The sequence below is a fragment of the Numida meleagris genome, chromosome 6 (genome assembly GCF_002078875.1).
Source record: "Numida meleagris isolate 19003 breed g44 Domestic line chromosome 6, NumMel1.0, whole genome shotgun sequence".
In the NCBI taxonomy this organism is placed as follows: Eukaryota; Metazoa; Chordata; class Aves; order Galliformes; family Numididae; genus Numida; species Numida meleagris.
In genome coordinates, this window is record NC_034414.1 from 19,572,113 (window position 1) to 19,594,640 (window position 22,528).

Below are 22,528 nucleotides of genomic sequence, written 5' to 3' on the forward strand. Positions count from 1 at the left end.
CAGTTGATTAGAAATGATTGGTTAGAATACAGAGGCAGAGGAGAAGATGCCAGTCAAAACTGAGAGTGCTTCAGGATTTCTGACATTGAGCCCACTCTTACTGAAGTGACAGAGCTAACACTGAACAAGCCGTTTCCCTACAATCCTCCTGTTCATTTATTTCCATCAAGTGTTCAGATGTTGTAGATCTCAGGTATATTTGAATTAAACTTGTTAGACCAGTACTTCTTTGGGAGCAGTGCATTGCTGAGAATGATATTTAAACAGTGCCTGGGGGGACAAATTCCTGCATCCATTGACTTGCCAAACTGAGGATTTTCCATTAGACTGAGGTCATCCCACTAACCTTCACTGGTCTCAAGGGGAAACAAGCTCATTTTAAACTGCAGCAGTAATTAAATCTGCATACCTACTTGACCGATTTGATATTTAATTAAAGTGGAAGTACTATGGTGGGTAGTTGAGATAAATGACAGTCAACATTTGCTGGACTGACATCTGATTTTTCTTTTTTTTTTTTTCTGAGGTTTTTAAAATGAGTCTTAGTCTAGTATATAGTTATGCAAGGGTAAATCTTTAGAAAATAAGTACTAGCCTGGAATGTTCCTAGCATGTGTTTTTCAGGTTCTGAATAGGGGCACGGAAGGCTCCTTAGGTGAAAGATGCAGAGTACATAAAAATTGGAAGGATTTCACACCCAACCATTGATAGTGTTTTTGTGTGTATGTCTATGTAACACTATTGCTAACCATTAGCAGAATGGAAAAAAAAATCAAGAAAATATTAGTCTTGATTACAAAGAACTTTGCAGTTTTAAAGGTTTTAAAGTATTTAATTAGAGGCAGTCTATAACAGCATGCAAGTGAATTTAAGTTTTATATCACTTTTTAAATCAGACACGGTAGACAAGTAGGGGAGTTTCATCATTGAATTGCAAATTATCAGTCAAACAGAAATCATTGCTTTCTGACGCTATAGCAAGGTCTAGTTTATTCAGAACCTCCTGGTTAATAATGCACACATGGATCACAGGTTCAACAGCTCTTAGTCTACAGAGGCAGAACAAATACTGTATTCATTTGCTTTACTGGTGAGAGATCACTAACTGTAGCTCTTAACGACACTTACTGAAAGTGCTTTTTTGGCATTCTTGGGCTCTTGACTTTCAATGCTTTTCTTTTTAATTACCATTTTAATTACTCCCCACGCACCCTGGGAACTCGTTATTTGCTGTACACTCAGGAGTTTTAAATCAGGGAATTCCTTTTGGCCATTAAGGTTCCACTTTCCTTAAAATGACAGCTCTAGTGACTATAGTGTGCATGTCTTCCTGACTTGATGAAAATGTTTGTCCCTTGCTGTAGTCAAGGTCCAAGGCTGCTCTAACCATGTGCCCTGTCATACAATGTTTTTGCTCACGACTTTATTACTACTGACACATGCTGTAAGAGGCAACTTCCCACTGTCTGGGATCTGATTTTTGTTGCAACAAGATCCTGAGACATTCTGAATTTACTACATATGAGGTTGCTTTTTGTGAGATCTTCTTTATTGCCATCGTACTGTATCTGAGGTGTTCCTTTACGGCCTTTTGCTTTTTGGTGACACCAGTATTCACCCTTGATAACTGAAAGAAAAGTTATCAGTAATGATTAATTCCATTCCTGGCTGGATAGCCTGCGCTATAGATCTTTGCCACAATTTTATTGTGGACAGATCGTTTGCCCTGTTGGAGCAATAGGAATTTTTGCAGAATTGCAAAACTGATAAAATTACTTTATTCCCTTTATGTAATGATGTCTTGCTATGGGGCTGTTGCTAAGCCATGCTTTTCAGAACAATTTGCTTTCTGATGGAGACAGCGTGCCTTCTGCTATTGCAGCTCATCCTCCTCTAGCTCCTGTAGTGAAGCCTTGAAAGATTATAACAGAAAATTTACCCATGGAGTTAAGTAAATGGCTTACGGAGACTGTGCAGGAGTAAGGAACAAGTGCTTTGTTTGCAAACTTCCCTTGTCCCTTTGAAAATCTCGTGACTGATTAAACATTCACAAGTTTTGTTTTTTTTTTGACAGCAGAAAAAGCTTAAATTTGATCAAACCCAGCCAGACTGAAGCTTCAGAATAAAGCTGGAGAAAGTATTTGAAGTAGAGAGAGGTTGACTTTTTTGTTGTTTGTTTTTCATTAGTGAATTATTTTAGTGGGCCAAAAAGCTGATAGTGATATCGTTATCAGGTACTAAACTGTTGATTTAAAAAAAAAAAAAAGCTGCATTGAATTGAATGTGTGCTCCTGGACAATTATTTTTCAAGGCTAAGTCAAAATTCTTCAGTCAATTATTTTTGGAAATAAATTGAAGTTTGTTGAATAAGTTGAATCAATAAGTTGAAATTTGGCTTTTCTCTTTGATTCTTCCTCCTCCCTACCTCCCAACGGAAGAAATGTTTGTTACTTTTTTCAAATTCCCTTGTTGAACTGGACATCCAAAACGATTAGTCGCCCTTGAAATATTAGGCGTAGTGTTTGAACTACAGTCAAAAAAATTCGAGCTTTGAGCTTGATATAAACTAACCGTGGCACTGATGGGACAGCTTGTGTCTCAGGGGATGGCGTGCGGATGGATCATGAAGATGGCAAGTGGCAGTGGGCAGGTTGAATGTTCTTTGAGCACTACACAACTAAGAAGCATACAGTAAATATATATTAGAGCAGCAGGCTCTTATTTTAAATGATAAAGTTTACAGCGCTCTATACTACATTATGTTACTAAAAGCAATTAGAAGAGTGTTTTGGTATATGGCACCATCAGAGGTAAAAGCACCATGCTTACAAGAATGGCTTGGTTTGAGAAATTTTAATTTTCAATTAAGCTTGAAAGGACAAAGTGCAAAATTAACTAACTTGCAATTAATTTCAGTAGTAATTATGTAAAAAATTCCAGGCATACAGAAGATGAGACGTGTGGCATAATTAGTTGTGGAGTTTTTTTGCTGCTGTAATTACAGTGATGAATATGCATGAGGCTGTTTGGGGAAGGGAAGCGCAGCAAGCAATTGTATTTAATTAAACTTTTAGCTGGCTTAGTTATGGAGGCGGTTCTTTGTTTTAATCCCTTCAAAACTGCTGTGAAACTCCTGAGGCAGAGAGGTTGCACCCCACAGCGTGTAAAAAGACTTCTTAGGATCTCATTTTTCCGTGCAGAGGTCTCCAAGGTCATCTGTCACTTCATGAATCATAGGTAATCGCTATGTCTTGTTTCTCCAAGTCATGAAACTTCAGTGAAAAGCCTGATCAAAGCAAACTGCACCTTTTATTGTTTGGGTATTTAAACAGTTCAAAGAGGATGATGTGGTGTTGCACAGGTGAGTGTGAGTTCAAGGAACCATCACGATCTTTAATATTGTGAGGCAAGAGTAATGCTGCTGTGCTCAGTGCTGTGCTGAGATTAGAGTCAGGCCCTTCGCTTCTAGAGATCCTTTTGCTGGATCCTTATCTACAGAAATAGAAATTAGCTGAAAGGTTAAAGGAAAAGGAGAAAGGCATCATAAGGAGTGACTGTGTGTGTGGTTTGTTGTAGTTTGTTTTCACTATTTTCTAGATATTTGATGGTCCCACTTAGTCTAGGATCTGGTATGATTTGTGTTTAGTCAAGTTTGTAATCTGACATTTAGACATGCTAAATCAATCTGTCTTGAGTGTATGGATGCTTTCCATTGCACCTGCACGCAGCAGGATACTGAGGAGGACAGTACCAAGTAGCTGAAAGAATAATCAAGTTTACTTTTAGAGCAAAGCAATAAAACTACCTCTTCTGTGGTAGCAAAGACAAAATAAATATCTTTAAAAGTGTGGATGGAGAGAAGAGTGTATCTGATGAACACTGAGTACTCCCAGTTCTCATCCTGATTGGCAGTGTTTAATTATGCAACTGTAGGTGGGTTGCTTTAGCAGCTGGAACTTTGCTTTTTAGGTAAGGGGTATGTTTACCTATCTTGCTGCATTACTGTAATGCTTTTGTGATTTCTCTGTAAATCAGATTATTCTGATGGAAGAGCACTATCAAAGAAATGGTGTAATTATCTACATAGTCCTATAAAGGAGATGTTGCAAATGTTTTTGTTTCTTACTGCTGGAAATTATAATGTATGTTCCAGCTATTACAAAGATGCTTCTGAGAAGCTTCTTTCAGATGATGTGGTTATTCCCCTGAACACAATTCTATACAATCACTCAGCTTTTGTTTAAATATAGTAATACAACATTATTCACCTATTCACCCTTCTATCTGTGAAATACATTGTTAAATTTGTCCTGTATCAATTCCCTTTTACCCTTGTCGCCTTTAGTTGCAGTGTGCCCAAGAGTCTAAAAATGAGTCACCGAGCTTAATTTTTATTACCCATGGCTATTATAAATACTTCAGTCATGTCTCCTCTTAATCATCTTTTCTCAAGATGGAATAAATCCTACTTTTTTTTCTCTCTTGATATTTAAACCCTGTTTCTCTATTCATCATCTTTGTTTCTGATGCTGTACTCTCACCAACCTAATTCTGTCTGTCTTCAAATAAGCTGACCAAAATAGGATGCTACAGTTCAAACGTGGTTTCACTGGGGTTTTCTAGAATCATACGACAATACATTTAATATCCTTTGCTTGTGATAAGCCAGTTTTCTATTAACCTTCTTTACCACTGCAGTACATTAGACCAAGAATCTGTCAATAAAAGTTCGTTTTCATGTGACACATTAGCTAATTCAGGGCATTTTAAACTATGCTTAGCTGTACTGATCATTATTATTTGCCTCCAGTCTTTCCATGCAAAATGTGAACTATAACTATAGCTACCAAAAATCTCTTTGTTTGTCCTTGCAGAAAATAATTATCTAGACATAGTGATGAATAATTATGAATCCTGCCTCTTAATACAGATTTTAAAATACATTTTTCTTTCTCATGTTGTACACAAATGCTTTTCATATCTAGAATTGCACAATTCAGTATGACTAGCTCAGTCAGTCAGCCAGGGTCAAAGGGAAAATAAATGTTTCTACAATCTCTGTGGAAACAAAAAGCAAGACTTAGTCTCTAGTGAGAACAAATCTGGCATTCTCACATTCATTAGGCTGCGCTTGTCAGTGCTGAATAAACAATCTTTCATCAAATGCAGCAGTTTTCTTCATTCTGTAATTAAAGATATTTTTTTGCTTAATTTATTTATGTGAAAACCTGCTGAAGTGAGACCAAAATTTTTATAATGCATATTTCACAAAGAGGTATGAAGGTTCTGGATGAAGTCCCAGGTACTATAATATCTTGATTTACTGTCTACAATGTTATGCTGAATCTATCCACGATGGAAAGGTATCCAAGCTTTCTTTAAACATGAAAGGAGGAGATCAGCTCTTTCTTCCTTTGTTAATGAGTGGTTAGCATGTAAGACTTGTACAATTTATAGATTTGTCAATGAAGCATGAACTTCTGCTGAACTTGGCAGTAGAATGAGGTCATACAACAACAAAAAAATAAAATTACTTAAATGAGGATATCTATGTTCATTGTTAGAGATTTATTTTTTTTTCAGTTATTTTTCTGCCTCTCTGAAGGCAGTCTTGGCAAAACTAGTCACTTGGAGAAATAACTGGAATTTGGGCCTTGTGGGGTGTTTTGGGATCTTTAGTTGACGGGGTAGAAGTTTTGTTGGTTTTTGGACTACATGCCAGCATATACATCCAGGACTATCAAAAGTCACAGGGGACCTCCAAAGATACGTCTCGAATGTTGTTGGCTGAAGTGTGGTCAGCTTTATCTATGTCATTCTTGGTCTCCAATCTATCATGCTCTTAAAGGTCTCCAGAGCTGAAGGTGTGAAGTCTCTTATGGAGAGATCTATTGCAGTACTTCGTTATCTTTGCCTTGGAAAGTTGCCTCTGGTACCAGACCTATTGACATGGCTTAGGAAGCTGATGAAATGATGTGTGGCTTTGCCTTCTAGGGTGTGGTTCAGTTTCAACTTGATTTTGTAGTTGGTTGAAATCTGTAGGATTTTTTTATATTTTTCAGAAAAAAAAAAAAAAAAAAAAAAAAAAAAAAACTTTGGGAAACTCTCCTAAAGGAATAATGGAATGTTACTCCACACGAGAAAGCCACCAGAATGGTCAGGGTAAGCAGAAATCAAAGCGAGAGCAAGGCATAGAGGCACGTGGTGGTGTTACAGCTACTACAGCTCAAACACAAAGATAGGAGCTCTAATTAATTAGATGTATGAAATAAAAATGTGATCTCTCATTCATTTGGGATGCTTTCCTGCAGCATTTGAAAACACTGAGTTTATATTGTTAGGGCAGGTATTGTCTTGATTCTTGTTCATTTCAAATCCAAAACATAATGCTTCTGTATTGAAAATGTTAAAAGCTTAATTATAATGCTTACTTAGTGTCTTTTGGACATCTGATCATTCATGTTGTTCTCCACCAAACTCTTGGTCTGCTGTGTTTCTTTTCTTTTTGTTTGTTTGAATGTGTTTTCCTGAGCTTGATCAGCAGAGACACCCTGCTGGAGCTGAGTAGTATTGGGGCTGCATTTTTCACTGTTGGTTAACACCTTATTCTCTGCTGACACCTCATCTGTCCCAGACCATTTCTGCTATTTTCAGATGACTTTGAATTTTAATCTTGTCCAGTAGGGCGCTTGTAGCATTGCCTAAGGTGAACTGAATAAGCCTGTTCTCTCTGCTTTGTCACTCATGTGCTTAATGAGTACAATCAGATCCAGAACAGCCCTTTGGGCTCTCTAAGAAGCTTTCTGTTTTGTAGTGAACCACTGGCAACTGCAGCCTTTGAATGGTCCCCTCCAACTTCCCTGTCTTTCAGTGTCATATTTTCTGATCAAGTGAGATTTTAACAGAGAATGAAAAACACCAGTTTATCATCTTCTTCCTGATGTTAATGTCTTTCAGATGCTCTTTGATGTCCCATTTGTACACTTGCTTTCAAAGGCAGTTTTTTTCTATTTTCTTTCCGCTTTGCTTTGCATGCTTCTTTCTGTGTATTTTTTCTTCATTTTTCTTTTTTTCTTCATTTTTTCTTTTTTCATTATTTTTTTTCCTCGGATTTCACTGTCCCATGATGGGGAAAGCTAAACTGGACTGTGCAGCAGCCACTTTCACAGCCAATTGTTGTCATCTTCGCTGTTGCTTTTTATGTATTATTTATCTTTTTATAATATTAAAGATTTGCCATTTAATTTGCAACCAATGGTGATGTTTGCTGAGACCTTGTACCTTCATCATAGTGAAGTTTCTGAGGCCACAATTTGGTGAGACTTTCATGTTGTACACCGAGTTTATAATGCTTGTAGCTGAAAGGAAACGCTGGTTATTGAACAACTGTAATGTAAGTCGGAATAACTTTAAGAAGCAAAGCTTCTCGTGATGCAGCTTCATGTGTGTGGGTTTACTGCTAGTTTCTTCTGTAAAATCCCAGAAGCAGTCAGTGAAGGGTGTTGGGTAGGTGTGCCTGGGTGACATGTTATGCACCTGCTGGGATTGGTGCTGAGTGATGTAGCAGCTCTTGTCTGTCTCTGCTTTCTTTTTTGGTTTTTACTCAGGGCCACACCATAGAATCATAGAATATCCTGATCTGGAAGAAATCCACACTGGTCATTGAGTCCAACTCCTGGCTCCACACAGGAGCACCTAAACCCTATGCCTGAGAACATTTTGCGAACACTGTGTGAGCTCCGGCAGCCTGGGGTCATGATCACTGCCCTGGGGAGCCTGTTCCATGCCATTAACCTTCTGATGAAGAACCTTTCCCTAACACCAACCATGACCCTTGCCTGATACAGCGCCGTGCCATTCCCTCAGGCCTGGTTGCTGTCACCGAAGAACAGAGCTCAGCACTGCCCCTCCCCTCCATGTGAGGAGATGTAGGCCACTGTGGGACCACTCCTCAGCCTCCTCTGTTCTGGGCTGAACAGACCAAGAGACCTCAGCTGCTCCTCACGTGTCTTGCCCTCCAGACCCTTTCCCATCTTTGTAGCCCTCCTTTAGATTCTCTCTAATAGTTTTATGTTCTTATGTAGTGGCATCCAAACCTGTACCCAGTGCTGGAGGTCGGGCTGCAGCAGAAGAGCAGAGCAGGACAACCCCTCCCCTTACCTGGTGGCACTGCCTGATGCACCCCAGGGTATGGTTGGCCCTTCTGGCTGCCAGGGCCCACTGCTGACTCAGGTTAAACTTTCCACCAACCAGAACCCCCAGATTCCTTTCCATGGGACTGTTCTCCAGTCACTTGTCCTGTAGTCTGTACATAGGGCCAGGGCTGCCCCATCCCATATGCAGAATCCAGCACTTGCTCTTCTTCATGTAGATGGTGACCAACCTCTCACTGCAGGGTGGCACCGAGGGCTGGTTAAGGCCTCATCAGCCCCCAGCACATCCCACTGAAGGTTTCTGAATTGTTAGGACACTATCTTCAAAGAATGAAGTCTTGGTGGACAGCTTGTCTGTCAACATTTCTTCCTTCTCACAATTCCAGAAAAAGATAGGATTCATTATAGTGAGACACGAAGCAGTACACGGGCTTCATACTAGCAGTTTTTCACAAAGCAGATCCTTTAAAATAGTCCTTGAAGGATTAGGCTGAATTTAAAAGCTGATTAAAAACTTACTTTACAGTATATCTAAATCAAACTTATGCTAGAAGTCTTGCTTGCCAAGTACAGCTGACTCTGCAGGCTCCATAAACCCTGCACCACATGTCTTCAAGCCTTATTATCCTTCTCACATGCCAGCTGTCCATAGCACTAATACAGCATCTAGAAAGAAATTAATGGGCACATTCTCACTGGGCAGTGTGCATCTTTTTTTACCCACCTCCAGAATGAACACTGTAAAATGTTTCACCTGTCTGTTCTGTACATCATCCCACAGTCAGCTTTTTCCAGACATTCTATTGAAAAAACATGCATTTTTTGCAGGCCTGATGATTTAGAATCATCCAAGATAGCAGTATTGTTTTTACGACATGGTGTAACTTAGTTATCACCTATCCCTCAGTAATAGGCAATAAAAACAAATGTTTCGTCTGGTTTTCATTGGTTGAATTTTTGTTTTGAGATGTCTTTTTTTTTTTTTCCCGTCGTAGATGTTAAAATGATTCCAGTGTTAGCTGAGCATTTTTATGGAAGTTTAGATTCTGAACTCCTAGGGTCGGACTGCAGTAGGAAAGGCAAGGTCACCTGTGGCCTTTGATAAATGTATTTTTCTTCATGCTTTTGACTTGAAACTGTTTACGACCTTTGAGAATTGATGTAGGTAGTGCGTGCTGTGGCACTGGCAGGGAGCAGAGATCTGATGCTAGATGGCTCTTACGTACCTCAGACTTTTGTTATGCCAATTAACCTTTACAGAAGACAGGACTGTGCATCTGTGCATAAATTTTCCGGTGTTCCCAAAGATATTTGGTAGAAAATTCACTTGTTAAGTCTTTGTTTAGTTAAAGAAGTAAAGATGAAGCTGATGTTGGAGACTAATTTTGAGCCCCCTTATGTCTTGTTGGTTGAATTCCACAATAATGTTAACTTTTCTGTTAAAATGTTCTTTCCCTTAATTTTGTTCTTCACTTTTTATGTTTTTTGTTTGCTCGTTTGCGTGTTTGTTTTTAATAGCAATACTTTTAAAATAACACTTTCTGGAAATATTTTAGAGCATAGATGGTTATGGATCTTCCTCAGGAATCCAGCTATAGATTAACAACTTACTGGTTACTTTTCATCTTAACTTTCAAGACTATACAATACTGCTCATTAATTGTATATAGTAATCGGAATCTGGACTTTTCCAGCAGCTGGGGAATGCTGTTTGTGACTTGAACAAGGTAAGACTGGAATATCTCCTGGGAGACCGGGGGAAAGGAGCAGGCTGTGGTGCAAGATGAGTGGCTCTTACCTCTAGTTTGGATGCACTGCTTGTACCAGGGCTAGAATCCGAGATGCGTTTGGTCGTCATGGCTCTTGAGGAGAGCACCAAGAGCACGCTTGTCCTATGAAGAGAATATAGTTTCTCTTTGAAAAATGTTCTTGCTTTGTTTGATGAGCTTGGGCCACCGTTAGCCTGCATTTTGGAAGAGTCATAGATGTGCTGCTGCTATTTGAGATTTTCCTTTTACTGAACAGGTGTAACTGGGTGGTTGGGAGGGGGACAGTAATAGTGGGTGACTCTAGAGGTATCCGTACATCAGGCTCTTGCTGAGTGGTATCTTTCCATCATAAAATATTGTTATGAGAAATATGCAGTAACAAATTTCTTGCTGGTTTTGTTGATGGTGACAGCCCATTTTCAAAAGAGAAAAACAAAACTTAAGTAACGAAACCCCTCTGTCTAGAGAAGAGAACTTTATTAGGACAGCGTTCATCCTTTTTATGTTCTGTCCCTGCTTTTGTTCAGTTTCTATTCATACTGTGAATTAATAATCAAGTTACACTATCCTTTTGGACTGTCTTGTGTCCTGGAAGTGCTGCTTGGATCAGTGTCAGAATGATCCTGAGCTGCATTCTAGTAACACTTCAGATTCCTCCTTGGCCTCCATCTAGATGCTGAGCCTGGACCTTTTGTTTTCAAGCTCAATGGCAGAGCTTGGCTTTGCAGGTTTTTACATTGCTCTCAAGTTAATTTTAGAACTTTAGTTGCCATGGGTACTGTTAAGTAGTTCTCACTTCTCTACTTATTTGCTCAGTTTGCTGCTTTGCTTTTTTTTTCCTTCTTTTTATTTTAATGTTTAAACTGGAATGTGTGAAGTGCATAGAATAATTAGCCAACCCAGCAGAAGATAAAAAGGAGGGCATGCGAGAGGTGAAGCTCTTGATCTTCAGTCTGATGACTCAGCTGCTCTTTCAGCAACTGCAGACTTGAAAGCACTGCTCATGTACTGTGTGGTCAGGATGTGGGGTTTAAGTCTGATGAGGCCCAGGTAATGTGCTCATTTAGATGTACTGAATGAGATGTGCTGAGACTGCTACTAGTTCTGCTGACTAATACTGTCTGGAGGCTTATCTGTGCTTTGCTGGCCGGTTGTATGTGTGTCCATATGTATATATGTGTGTTCTCTGCCTTATGTGTGGCCTTTGATTCTATTAAATGGTGGCGGTGATCATCTTGCTCAGAGCTTCCGCAGTACATAATACAGGGAATTCTTTCATTACTAGAGCTCCAAGGCACTATGCCCATACCAACAATATTTGTTAAAAAAAAAAAAAACCACAAACCACAACGTAACAACAACAAAAAACCAAAACCAAACACAACTCATATGGATGGATAAGAAGCTTTCCATCCATGGATGGATAAGAAGCTTTTCCTTTAGGCACTGAAGGTCATGACTGTCTTTTCAGTCTTCTGAAAGAGTAGGCAAAGATACGTATAGTGCTATTTAGACTTCTGGTTAATACTGAAATACGTAGACTTTTGTGGAAAATGTAGTTCTTGTCAGTACAGAAGGGCCTGGGAGAAGGTCCTTAGTGTCTTTCTGCAGACCAAGAACTATGGGGTAATCTGCAGAGTGACTGATCAAGACAACACAAACAGCACTTCTGCACATAGCTTGTGTCCCCTCTGAAAGGGACAGCAGTGCAGAGGAGCAGTAACATCTAGATTTTGCATAAACTTGTTATCACTGTCTCTCCAACGTTTCTCAAACATCATTGTCTAGATTGCATGTGGGCGTAACCAGGCAAGGAACCAGGAAGACTTAGAGAAAGTGACCCAGTGGGCAACTTCTAGAGCTGCGGTAAGAGCCACCGTCTGCTCCATTTTACCTCAAGTGATGGGCTGCCTGCTCTGCTTCTAGTCCATGGATATTAGGAATGCTCAGGATCAGCACAGGGTGAAATACAGAATAGCTGGACACCTTTTCAAGCCAAGATACCTGTGCACATCAGTGTTGCCTTGATGTGAAGCCATCATTCCTGTAGACATACATGGAAGAAGCAAGGGATTTCATTCTGCTGTTTTCCTAGAAGTGTTCTACATTTGCCAAGCACCTGATAAGTAAAGGTGTAATTGTACCATATTGTTTTGGCCAATTCCTGTAGCTAAGGTCTGTTTAGTACATGTAAAGCTTCTATTAGCAGATCTCTTTCATGTGCATGAAACAGGGAAAGCCAAAGCAGGGCAGAAATGCACCTTGAATGCAGTGGGAAACGAATCCTGGCTGCAGATGTCTAAGGCAAATATGAAGCTGCTTGGGGGTGGGAGAACAAATGATAACTGAGCATGAAGCTCCATGAAGGAGCTGTGCTGTCTGGGTTAGATCTTGCTTGTAGCTTGGAAAAGGGCTGTAGGTGTGCAGGGGAACAAGGATAACCGGATTAGAAAGGTCATCGCCTGAATAAAGAATTTTTTTAAAGTCCGGGGCACAAATCTACATAAGGCTTGTTTTAGTGGCACATGACATCATCAAAGATGAGATATCTAAGGGGTTTGAAGACCTAGCTGGATGTCCTAGGTACTGCTGTGGCACAGAAGGTAAGTATAGCATGGAGGCTCTGCCCGTCTGTATTTGATTTTTGCCATCTTTAACCTTCCTGCTGCAGAGCTGCTCTTTAACCAGTTGGAATTTAAATGTGTTGTTACAGTAGCGTCTTTGTTGGAGATGGACCGTGACTTGTGTTCATTAAGGCTACAGATGTCTGCTCAGATTATGTATTTCAAAAGCTTTTTCTCTGATGAACTGTGAAAAGCCAGGCTTGAGCAGAGGATTGCGAAAGATAAAATAATAGACCCTCATCCCACTGTCTGGCAGACCTAATGCAGTTTATGCAGCTACTCTCAGATCTTTTTAAAAACTTTGAGACAGCAAATTTGTTCACAGTCAATAAGATAGTCTTCTGAGCGCAACCCGTTATGTTTCCTGTATCAGTCTTTTCCTAAATTATTCACAAAGCTTTTTACACTCCAAAAATCTCCAGTCTGTGGATTCAGCATTTCCCAGGTAATAGGGTTTAATAGGCATAAGTGGCATTGATAAACTGTTTATATGTGGTGTGATTAGAAAACATAGATCTTCTTAAGGGGAAAAAAAGCCATGAAAGAATAAATACTCCACAAATTTAAGCTAAATTAGCCTTCCCGCTCAACTTTTTTTGCGAATTTATATTTAATAGGAAAGCAGACAAAACTCTTTAAACCTACCTGGATGATACTTGCTGCTTCTGGGAGCAGATGACTGAATTACCAAGAGATTCAGTTCAGTGCCTTCCGTGATGTGTAAACATTTGCTGGAAGTTACTGGAGCAGAACGAAGGAGTTGCAGCTTTTCCTTTCTGAAGTAGTATTGCATGTCTGGCTAAGGTTTTTCAAGTGTTGTTTTATCTCACCTTTTCTCTATTAGGAGGTGCACAAAATGTGTACAATTCATTTAAGCAGTGTCAGCTTCCCATCGTTCCCTTCCACACCCCTGCATGCTTGCGTAGTTCTAGGGCAAACTGGAATGACATCTTTGGGAGCAGCTATTTGCACCTCTATTTTCTCTTTGTGCAAAGCCTTCTCTTCAAATTTAAAGACATTGACAACACAAGGTAATAAGGGGAAAGGGAGCATGCATACCTTTTCTTTTATTCAGCAAGTTATAGAGGCACGGCAGAAGAACTTAAGCACTGCAAGAGTATGGGAGAATGCAGTAGCTGGACGTACATCACTGATATGTGATGCTTTTTTGCATGTGTGTGAATTAACAATAAGTTATTAATTTCAACAGGATCAGATAATGGAAGAAAAAACATGCTCCAAATGTCTCTTATAGTCAAAACTGTCTCATAGTTTGGCTACTTTTAGCTGTCATATAAGGCAGTTTTTGTTCTGGAATGTTATTTTGGAAGGAGACCATTAAGGGAAGTTCATTTCTTTTCTTTGAATGGCAAGTGTTTTCTCTAGGGCTACAAACCAAGCACAGTTGTCAGGCTCAGGTAATGTTACTTTCATCTTTCGCAGTTTTGCAGTTAGTGACTTCGCCAGCGAAAGGAGATGAGACAGAGATTCATCTTCCTTGGTTCAAACTGCACCACAAGGGAAGTGGAATACCACTGGACTTCATTTGTGAGCATCTTTTGCTAAGAGACCTTAAGATTTTTTTATTTATGGCCAGAGAACCCACCTATAAGGCAAGAATAAGTATGTTGGTGTGGTGGAAGGATATTTCAATATTAGCTGAATCTTCCTAGGTAAAACTCTTTGTTTCTAGGGTAAGATAGTGCACTCTGTAGGTATAGAGGCTTTCCCCATTTAGATTGATGGATTATTTGCATGGGGGTAGAGAAATGTCTCTATTCAAAGTACTCAGCACTGCCCAGGGCACAAGAAAGAGCACTTGACAGATAAAACCTGATTTTTTCTCTTCACAGGATATACCTGTATTCCTCAGCGCAGCATCATATTAGAGTTGCACAAACTGGTACTTGCTGAACTGAGGGGGATGCTAATTTATGTCCCCAAAACAATATTGCTGTATGGACTAGTAAAAAAGATGTGCCAATTAGCTTTTTTCAAAACAGCACCATTTTGGTTATGCTTGTTTGGTATTTTGGAATAACCACTTTGGTTATTCTCAAAGATATGGTGAACTACATGAGAACACAGGCAATAAAGCTAAAAACCTGAAAACGAATAGGGAATTACTGGCAAACAAATGATGTTTCCTTAGCCACAGTAATTCCAGAACTCCAGAGCAGTACATTAAGTGCAAACTTGCCCCAAATCTTTGTAAGATAGGAAGGTTACTGTTGTGTGAGAAGGCTATGAAGCTAGATGAAACAAATGGTCAGGTTTTTTTCCTTTTTTTCCCCCCCTTTATTGTCCTAAAGCTGTTATCAGATTTTCTCTCCTCTTTAAAACATCTGATTTTTGGCAAAATCTTCTTGGATCTATGGAGGCTTTTCATGCAGGACCTAGAAAGGACCTATCCCAAACAAACAGATAATGATAGGTGTTTTCAAAAGAAGTTGTCATATAACTTACTGCTCTCATTTTTTCTTCTTTTTTAATAAGATGGAGATTAATAAAGAGACCATGTTGCTGCAGAGTAGTCCCTTGGTAACTAATTATGTCTCATCAGGTCTGCAAAGGCATTCCATTCTCAGTCTTATGCCCATGTGCTGTAACTTGTGAACCAAGTTGAGTGGAAGTCTTGTGGTATTTTACTGGAATGTCACAACATATTTACTTCCCTTGCACTGAAGATTCACAGGCAATAGCATTCACCCATGGATCACTCCTTGCATATAAACTCGTTGATGTTTTTGTAGAAATGATCCGCTTGTCACTGTGCTCCCTAGGCTGGCCCTTGTCTGTGTTACGTGACAAGAATTCATTATTCAGCTGGTGAATCTAGGCAGTGTATTAGAGAAGCCGTAGTGATATGTGATGAGCTGTAATTAAGCTTCCTAATGCATATAAATTCATTTCCTCCCTTCTGCTCTGACTTACATTCTTCATGCAGACTTTGTTCACTTCGCTAAGTGAGCCAGAGACCTGGCACTGACAGGTAACAATGATTTCTGCTTTCTCTCCAGTGCTGTTGTGTGGGGAAATAAATTCATGAGGGATCCTCACTGATGCGTAACATAGACATGAAAACTGGGATTATTCTGTGGTGAAATGTGGCTCACAGGTGGCCTGCAAATCAGCTCTCTGGTCTGCAGTTATAACTGGTATCAGTTGATATCAGGGAGAACATGTCTGTATAACAGCAGTAGATTTCTTTGTGGTCAGTAACAGGACCGATAATCATGCTTTCTTAGTTTTAGTACAGTCTTTCTTACCCTGCTCTTCCTTTTTACTAAACCATCCTTGATTAAAATTGAGATGTTTAAAGGATTAGCCAGTTTCAGTTGTATTATCTTACCTAACTGTGGAAGTTATTTTTAGTGATGCTGTCAAATGTGGCTTTGTGTTTTACGATGAAAGTAATGCACTAAAAACAAACATTGCAAGAAATACCTGAAGGATTTGGTTCACAAATGGTGCTTGAGGAAAGTTCTTCTATTCTGTCAGATACATTTTGTGTACACTTCGTTATTTTGTTCCCAGAGACACTTGTAAGTGGCTCAGTTGCAATTCTGAGTGACCAAGACCTGTTTTCAGCTGATAGGTAGGAAGGGAAAAATCATATGTTAAGATGTACTGTCCCAGACTTTGCTGTAGGGAATGAAAAATTTGGATAGATGGTCCTCTTATAATTGTGTGGATTTTAGAGGGCCAGGGGTTGGGATGTTTTGTTTGCATTTACTCAGCCTCATGTTTTTGTTTGAGATAGATTAATGTCTTGTGTTAGAACAGCATTTTTATTTTTGTGGCTGTAAGGAGTTACAGCCTCCACAGAAATGGAAATTCTCCAAAGAGAGAAGGCGATTCTTAGATGCTCTTGGACTTTGTCAGCAAGGTGCTGATGTGGAGTCAGGAGAACATGGTTCCCAGCCCTGACACTGACCTGTAGCATGGCAGTCACATCCGTATGTCTGTGTCATTTTGCTTCTTTAAGCTGCTTTCCTTCTTTGCATTTTGTTTGTCTCTTTCTGTGCTTTTTTTTCTCGTAAGGTACCTCATGTTCTGCTCTTCTTCTCTTCTTATCACCAGTCTTCCCCCCAGTGCTGCTGTTTGCAGCCGTACTCCTGCTTCCTCCCACTCAATTACCATTTTCAGCCATTCCACTGTCCATTTCCAAGTCAAATTGAAGCTCAGCTGTGTGATTTGTCATGCCCTCAGCCCTGCTCACGGGGGACTTTTTTTTTTTTGACTTTTTTTTATAACGTAACCCATTTGTTTGTTTGTTTTTTTGCCCTTCCCTTCCTAGACCTCTTGCTTTTAAGCTTTCACATCTTTTACTGGTATCACATCTACCAGGCTTACAGCAGTGGTTTTATCTGCAGTTCCAACACCCTTCCTTCTTTTAAATTTCTTCCAGCAGGAGGTCTGTTGATCACAGACATCCAAGTAATCACTGAGCAGTTATTTGTATTTTCTTTTGCTTGTTTTGGAGTGCTGGATTTCTGGAGCAGAGGATGTAGTTGTTACTTTTTTTCATAAACTCTAAGTAAACTTCAGCTGCGCTGTACTTTATCATTAAAAGCAAAGATCAGGCATTTTATATCTCTGATTCTAGTATGCTTTGCCAGATACGGCTACAGAACTGTGCTTATGCTTCAGAAAGGGATGTTTTCACCTGTGGAAAAAATAGTTATGATTGAGTGAATCTCAAGATAATGCACAAGCTTAACCAGAGTGTATTTTCCTGCTCCTGAGCATTCTCTCTCCCTCTTAGTTTGTCTGAGACATATACTACAGGTGAGGATGGACTGAGAGATGGTCAGCCAATCTCTGATTTGCGTGCATGTAGTTTTAATACGCAAAGAAACTTGCTTTGTCACACAGCATACTAACAGAAAGCACCGTGTATGTTGAAGAACAGAGCTGTAAAATGAAATGAATCTCAGGCTTCCTTCTCCTTTTGTCTTGCAGAGGCAGGCAGCGGCCAAGATTACGTGACCTCAGAAAATCAGCTGCTCTACTACCCCAGTATTACCTATGCTATCATTGGTAGCTCTGTCATTTTTGTACTCGTGGTGGCCTTTCTTGCCTTAGTCCTGCATCACCAACGAAAACGCAACAATCTCATGACCCTGCCAGTGCATCGCCTGCAGCACCCTGTGCTGCTGTCCCGGCTGGTGGTCCTTGATCACCCACACCACTGCAGTGTCACCTACAACGTCAACAATGGGATCCAGTACATGTCCAACCAGACCTACCACAGGCCAGTGGATCTGGACTCACCTCCATCCTATTCAGAGGCTGTGCTGGACCAAAGGTATTTACAGCAGCTAATTCTGTTCTCACCAAAATTTCACACTGGTTGCAACTGTGTGCATCTATGCTGCTTCTTCCTGTTTATTCTTATTATGCTTTTAATTGTGATACTGTGTTGCTATTCTGTCAAGTTCACTTGCTTTTATTACCCTTAAAGGTGCGTAAGGCAACCTTAAGTCATGATCCTAGCATGTGCGGTTGCCGATGGCAGGAAAATGGAAAGAAATGTGTAACTTCTCTCATAATATTCTGTGCCAGTCTGGAGTCAACACATGAAAACTTTATTTGGATTTTTGCCAAAAACTAGCTGGGTTGTAGGACATACTATTAAAAAAAAATACCCTGGAGATGAGTGATAAATAAGTATATAAAGTGAAGAGATCTGCATTTCTTGCATCAAGAAATTGTATAGACCGTCTGCTCTGTACCACTTCTCTTTTTACCCAGAGAAGAAAAGAGAAGAACTCTGAAATGGAAAGCTCTGTTCTTTTGTCTTAAGTTGCTGAAAGTGCTTGGAAGTTTTGCGGGCGTGTTGCTTTTTGTATTGGTGACACTAGTTTTATTTGTAGATCATTAACCTTTGTTTTAACCTCTGCCTGTAAACTCTTTCCAAACAAAATTGCTAGACTGACATTCTCTGTACATAAAAAGGGCATAGTAGGAACTTTGATGATACAGATTGTTCACTGTCACCCTGTCAACATTCTTTAGTGCAATCTCTGGGATCTAGGAATGAAAATATAATCATTTACATTCCTATTCTCTGCTGATTTGGCAGCAGCTTACTTGTCTTAACATTGACATTCATAATAGTGATATCTTTTCATTAGTAAGGACAACTGAATGAACAGCAGTCCAGATTGTAATCGCTCCTCACCTGGGCCGATGCAAACCATCTGCAATTTCACAGCTAATTGCTCCCAATATCTGATATCAATCTGCTAAACCCTTTCATCCCTTTACTTTTTTTTACTGTTGGAATAAAAAACAGTTTTACTGAATCTAATACTCATCTTTTCTATGCCTACTTAGCAGTTGCTTTGCATGTGATATCATGACAGCAAAAATGATTCTTCTTGTGAAGAATTCAGTTCATTATTTATTTGTAGACCATAAGCCATTAATCCTTGTCACTTAGCAGAGCTTTCTTGCGTTTGCATCTTTATCTATAGATGCAAATCCACTGCTTACCTTACTTCTTTTATAGTGCTTTCTCAGGTTGCGTAAAAGTTACACAAGAAAAATTCTTACCTCTTCGTCTTTGAGGGTAAGTCGAGATTTGTTTGGCAACACACGTCCATGAAAATCAGCGTGGAGTGCTAAGCAGGAAGTTGTTAGCTATGTTGCATCTTGACTGGAAGCCTTGGTACCTGGTAGTGCTTTGGAGGTTTTGGAATAACATGAATAACATGGGAAGGTCTGTTTAAGACCTAACAGGTGTCATTGTGGAAATGCCAAGAAATACTGCTCTTTTTATTCTTAACTGGAAAAAATCTTATGTATGTTTTTCCATGCCACTATTTTCAGTAACCCCTTACTGTGTTATGTGTCTTACAGCAGACCACCTTGGTTTGACCTTCCTCCACCCCCTTATTGTTCTGAATCTGAATCCCCTAATCAGCCAGATCTCCCTCCTTACCGGTCTCGGACAGGAAGCTTGGTGAGCGCAGACACCCCCACGGCTGGAAGCCCGCTGGGCACAGACAGCGGCTCGACAAGAGATGTCCATGAGAGCATGGATGGCCATAGAACCCTTCTTGAGAGGACAGCAGATCCAAGCAATTCTCTGGTCAACCATGTTGATGAAAGAGAAGTGTAACTGCTTCAGTGTTTGGGACGGACAGGAAGAGATTCACTTTTTCTACTCTGTATGGTTTGATTTGCTGTTGCTAAAAGGTTCAGGCAGACGTGTGCCTGAATAATGACTTGATTTTTATCCATGTTAATTTTTGAATTCAGCATTTTGTGCTCATCAAAGACAGAGCTGTGAGAGCTGAACGTAGAGTTGCATCGGTTCTCCACAATATTCCTGCAAGCAGGTTCTAATTCAGACTAGCAAGATAAACAGTGCTATGCCGAAGAACTGATGCACCGTATTTCTTGGAATATATACTGTATATGAATGTAGATATGTGCATGTGTAATATATATGAATGTTGCACACAAAAGCTATGCCAGAGCTCTTGTTTCTAGACTGCTTCCTGTCCTATGTGAGCTGTTTCTTCCAGCTGCCTAGTGCCAGCTGGTGGTCATTGAAACATGAGAGAGGCAGTCCTTCAGGAGGAATGAAACCCAGTGTTAAGCCCACTGGATGCACTCAAATTGCAGAAGATGGTGTAGATGGCCCTTCTCTTCCTTGCCGAGAACTTTCTCCTTGTGAATGTAATTTTCGCTTTTAGCTTGTGATGATGCAACAAATCTCTAACTGAACAAACAAGTGTTTTTTATTTTTATTCCCCTGCTCCAGTGCTAGTACTGAGGCCAAATTTGCATAGATTTTCTCGGGAAAACCACAGAGGTTGGCTCATCTGTCAAACTTCAGTCTCACCAGGGAGGCAGTGAATCTCAACAAACCAGTGCAAGACTTCAAACATGGCAAAACAACGTCACTCTATATGTTTCTTCTTAAAAATAAAAAATAACAAGCAAACGAGACCAAAACTTTTCCAGCTAAATCTTGAACACCAAAACCAGCCTGAATTGAACACCCATCATGGAAAATTTCTGTGTGAATGACTAGCTTGTTAATTTCTGAAACAACCAAAAGCAGGTGAAAGGTTTAGGGCTTGTAAGCATATGCACATGCGTAGATACACGTTTGGTACTTTATGTATGTATATAAATAGTGTACTGCGTAGGTTTAGCTCTGTTTGTACCTGTAGAACTCCAAAGTCTCGACGTTTTTCTTTTGACATTCTCATTGTTTCTTCTTTGTTTGCCATTATTCATTTTCATTTGGTTCAAATTCTGGTTTCTTCAGGTAAACAATTATTTTTATCTATTTTGAGTTTTTCTCTCTTAACTCTTAGAATGTTCTCCCATGAAATACGCTTCAGTGCACAGCGTTGAATCACCCACAAGAAAGCAACTCAAAGGTAAAGGTATTCAGGGTGGAAAGAGGGAAGGTAAACTGTGAATTTTAATGCCGCTGCAGTGCTGTGCTTGTGCTTAATATACAGAAGAGAATGCAGCGTCTTTTCTCTTGTCTGGAGGGAAATTGGCCTTGAAGAATTTTTTCTATTTGTCTGTTAGAGACATTTCCCACTCCTCCTCTTCCATACGAAGAACATTGTCAGTAAACAGGCTTTGCTGTTTAATGGAAAGGAGGAAAACTACTGTTCGCCCAAACCCCCTGCTTTGTTTCCTCCCTGTTTAAGGTAACATCTTTCCCCCAAAGGTTAGATGCTCAGGACTCAAGAATTCTTGAGTGTGGGTGTAGGTAGTGGAGTGATTGAAGTTCAGACTCAGTTCCAACACATAAAACTGAATCGGTTTTGTGTTTGTTTTTGTTTGTTCATTTGTTTGTTTTATTTCCATGTCTGGAGTCAGCTGACATGGTATGTGGGAGGCGGGCACCAGATGGATTTACAAGCAGAGGTCCTTCCAGGGCTGAGGTGACACAGTGGGGACACTGTGAAACTGTAGTGCTGATGGTCTTGGCTTTGTTTGGAAATAAATTAACAGCAGCCTTTCCTTATGGGCTTAGGCAGCCTATCCTGAACTGTATTGAAGATGATGCTACTCGGTCTTTGTAAAGCAACATGCAAGCCACGGTCAGATTCCATTCTGGGTGGGAGCTCAAGCAGTATAGTTATGCTGTCCTGCATGAAGCAGGACTTAGCTAATTAATCAGTCCTTGCAAATTGCTAGGCAGACTGTTGTCATTGTCACATAAATAGTTGTTCAGTATTTTATATGTAAGTCAAACTTGGGTATAGCTGACTTGACAGCATATGTGGGCACAGGAATGAGCACCAAACCCTGCTGTCCCTCTTGTTGCCTTTGTTTAGGGTTCTGTGCAGCCTTCTGTAGGCAAACAGACACTGTCAGAATTCGCCTTATTTTTCTATTGCAGTTTTTGAAACATTTTTATTAGACTTCAGAACTTGCTATTGAACAGTTTACAGTGGTTTCATTAGACTTCTAGTTTTCCTGTTTAAGTAGCCTAAAGCTGTAGTAGTGAAACTAAATCACTGTGTCCAGTGTAACTTAAGTGGCATATATCCCCCTTGCAAGCCTTCCATGGGAGACTGTATTTCACATGTCTTCTGACACATGGTGTATGCAAACCAAACATGTGTTTGCCTTTGGAATCCGAAAAAAGATTATCTTGCATTGCTAAGAAGTAGGAAAAGAGTCGAAATAGCCTGCTGCTTCTGTCTGTGTCAGCCACTGTCGTTTATGTACATATATATATATATATATATAAGATACACTTTCAGGTTGTATATATTCGTGTAACCTTTGCATTAAGATAATCCATTTGGACTTTAAAAAAAGGAAAAAAAGGAAGAAGCATTCTAAATGGTGTGAAATTTTCCCTTCCAGCTAAGGGTGTATTTATCTTTGTATAGGAATCTTTCCGTTTTTAAGAATGCAAGTTATAAAAGGAGATTGTGCCTTTCTGACTGTATGTTGATTTGAGGGGCTGTTGTTACATATCATTGTCTAG

At 39.8% G+C, this 22,528-nt stretch overlaps 1 protein-coding gene across 1 annotated transcript in view; it reads left to right on the forward strand.

Annotated features, from left to right (window-relative positions):
• LDLRAD3 (low density lipoprotein receptor class A domain containing 3) overlaps positions 1–21,577 on the forward strand; it is a 194,593-nt gene extending 173,016 nt beyond the window's left edge. The window contains exons 5-6 of the mRNA XM_021402158.1: positions 17,512–17,857; positions 19,417–21,577. Coding sequence (XP_021257833.1) covers positions 17,512–17,857; positions 19,417–19,675 — 605 coding nt within the window. The 3' untranslated portion in view covers positions 19,676–21,577. The remainder of the gene's footprint in view (positions 1–17,511; positions 17,858–19,416) is intronic.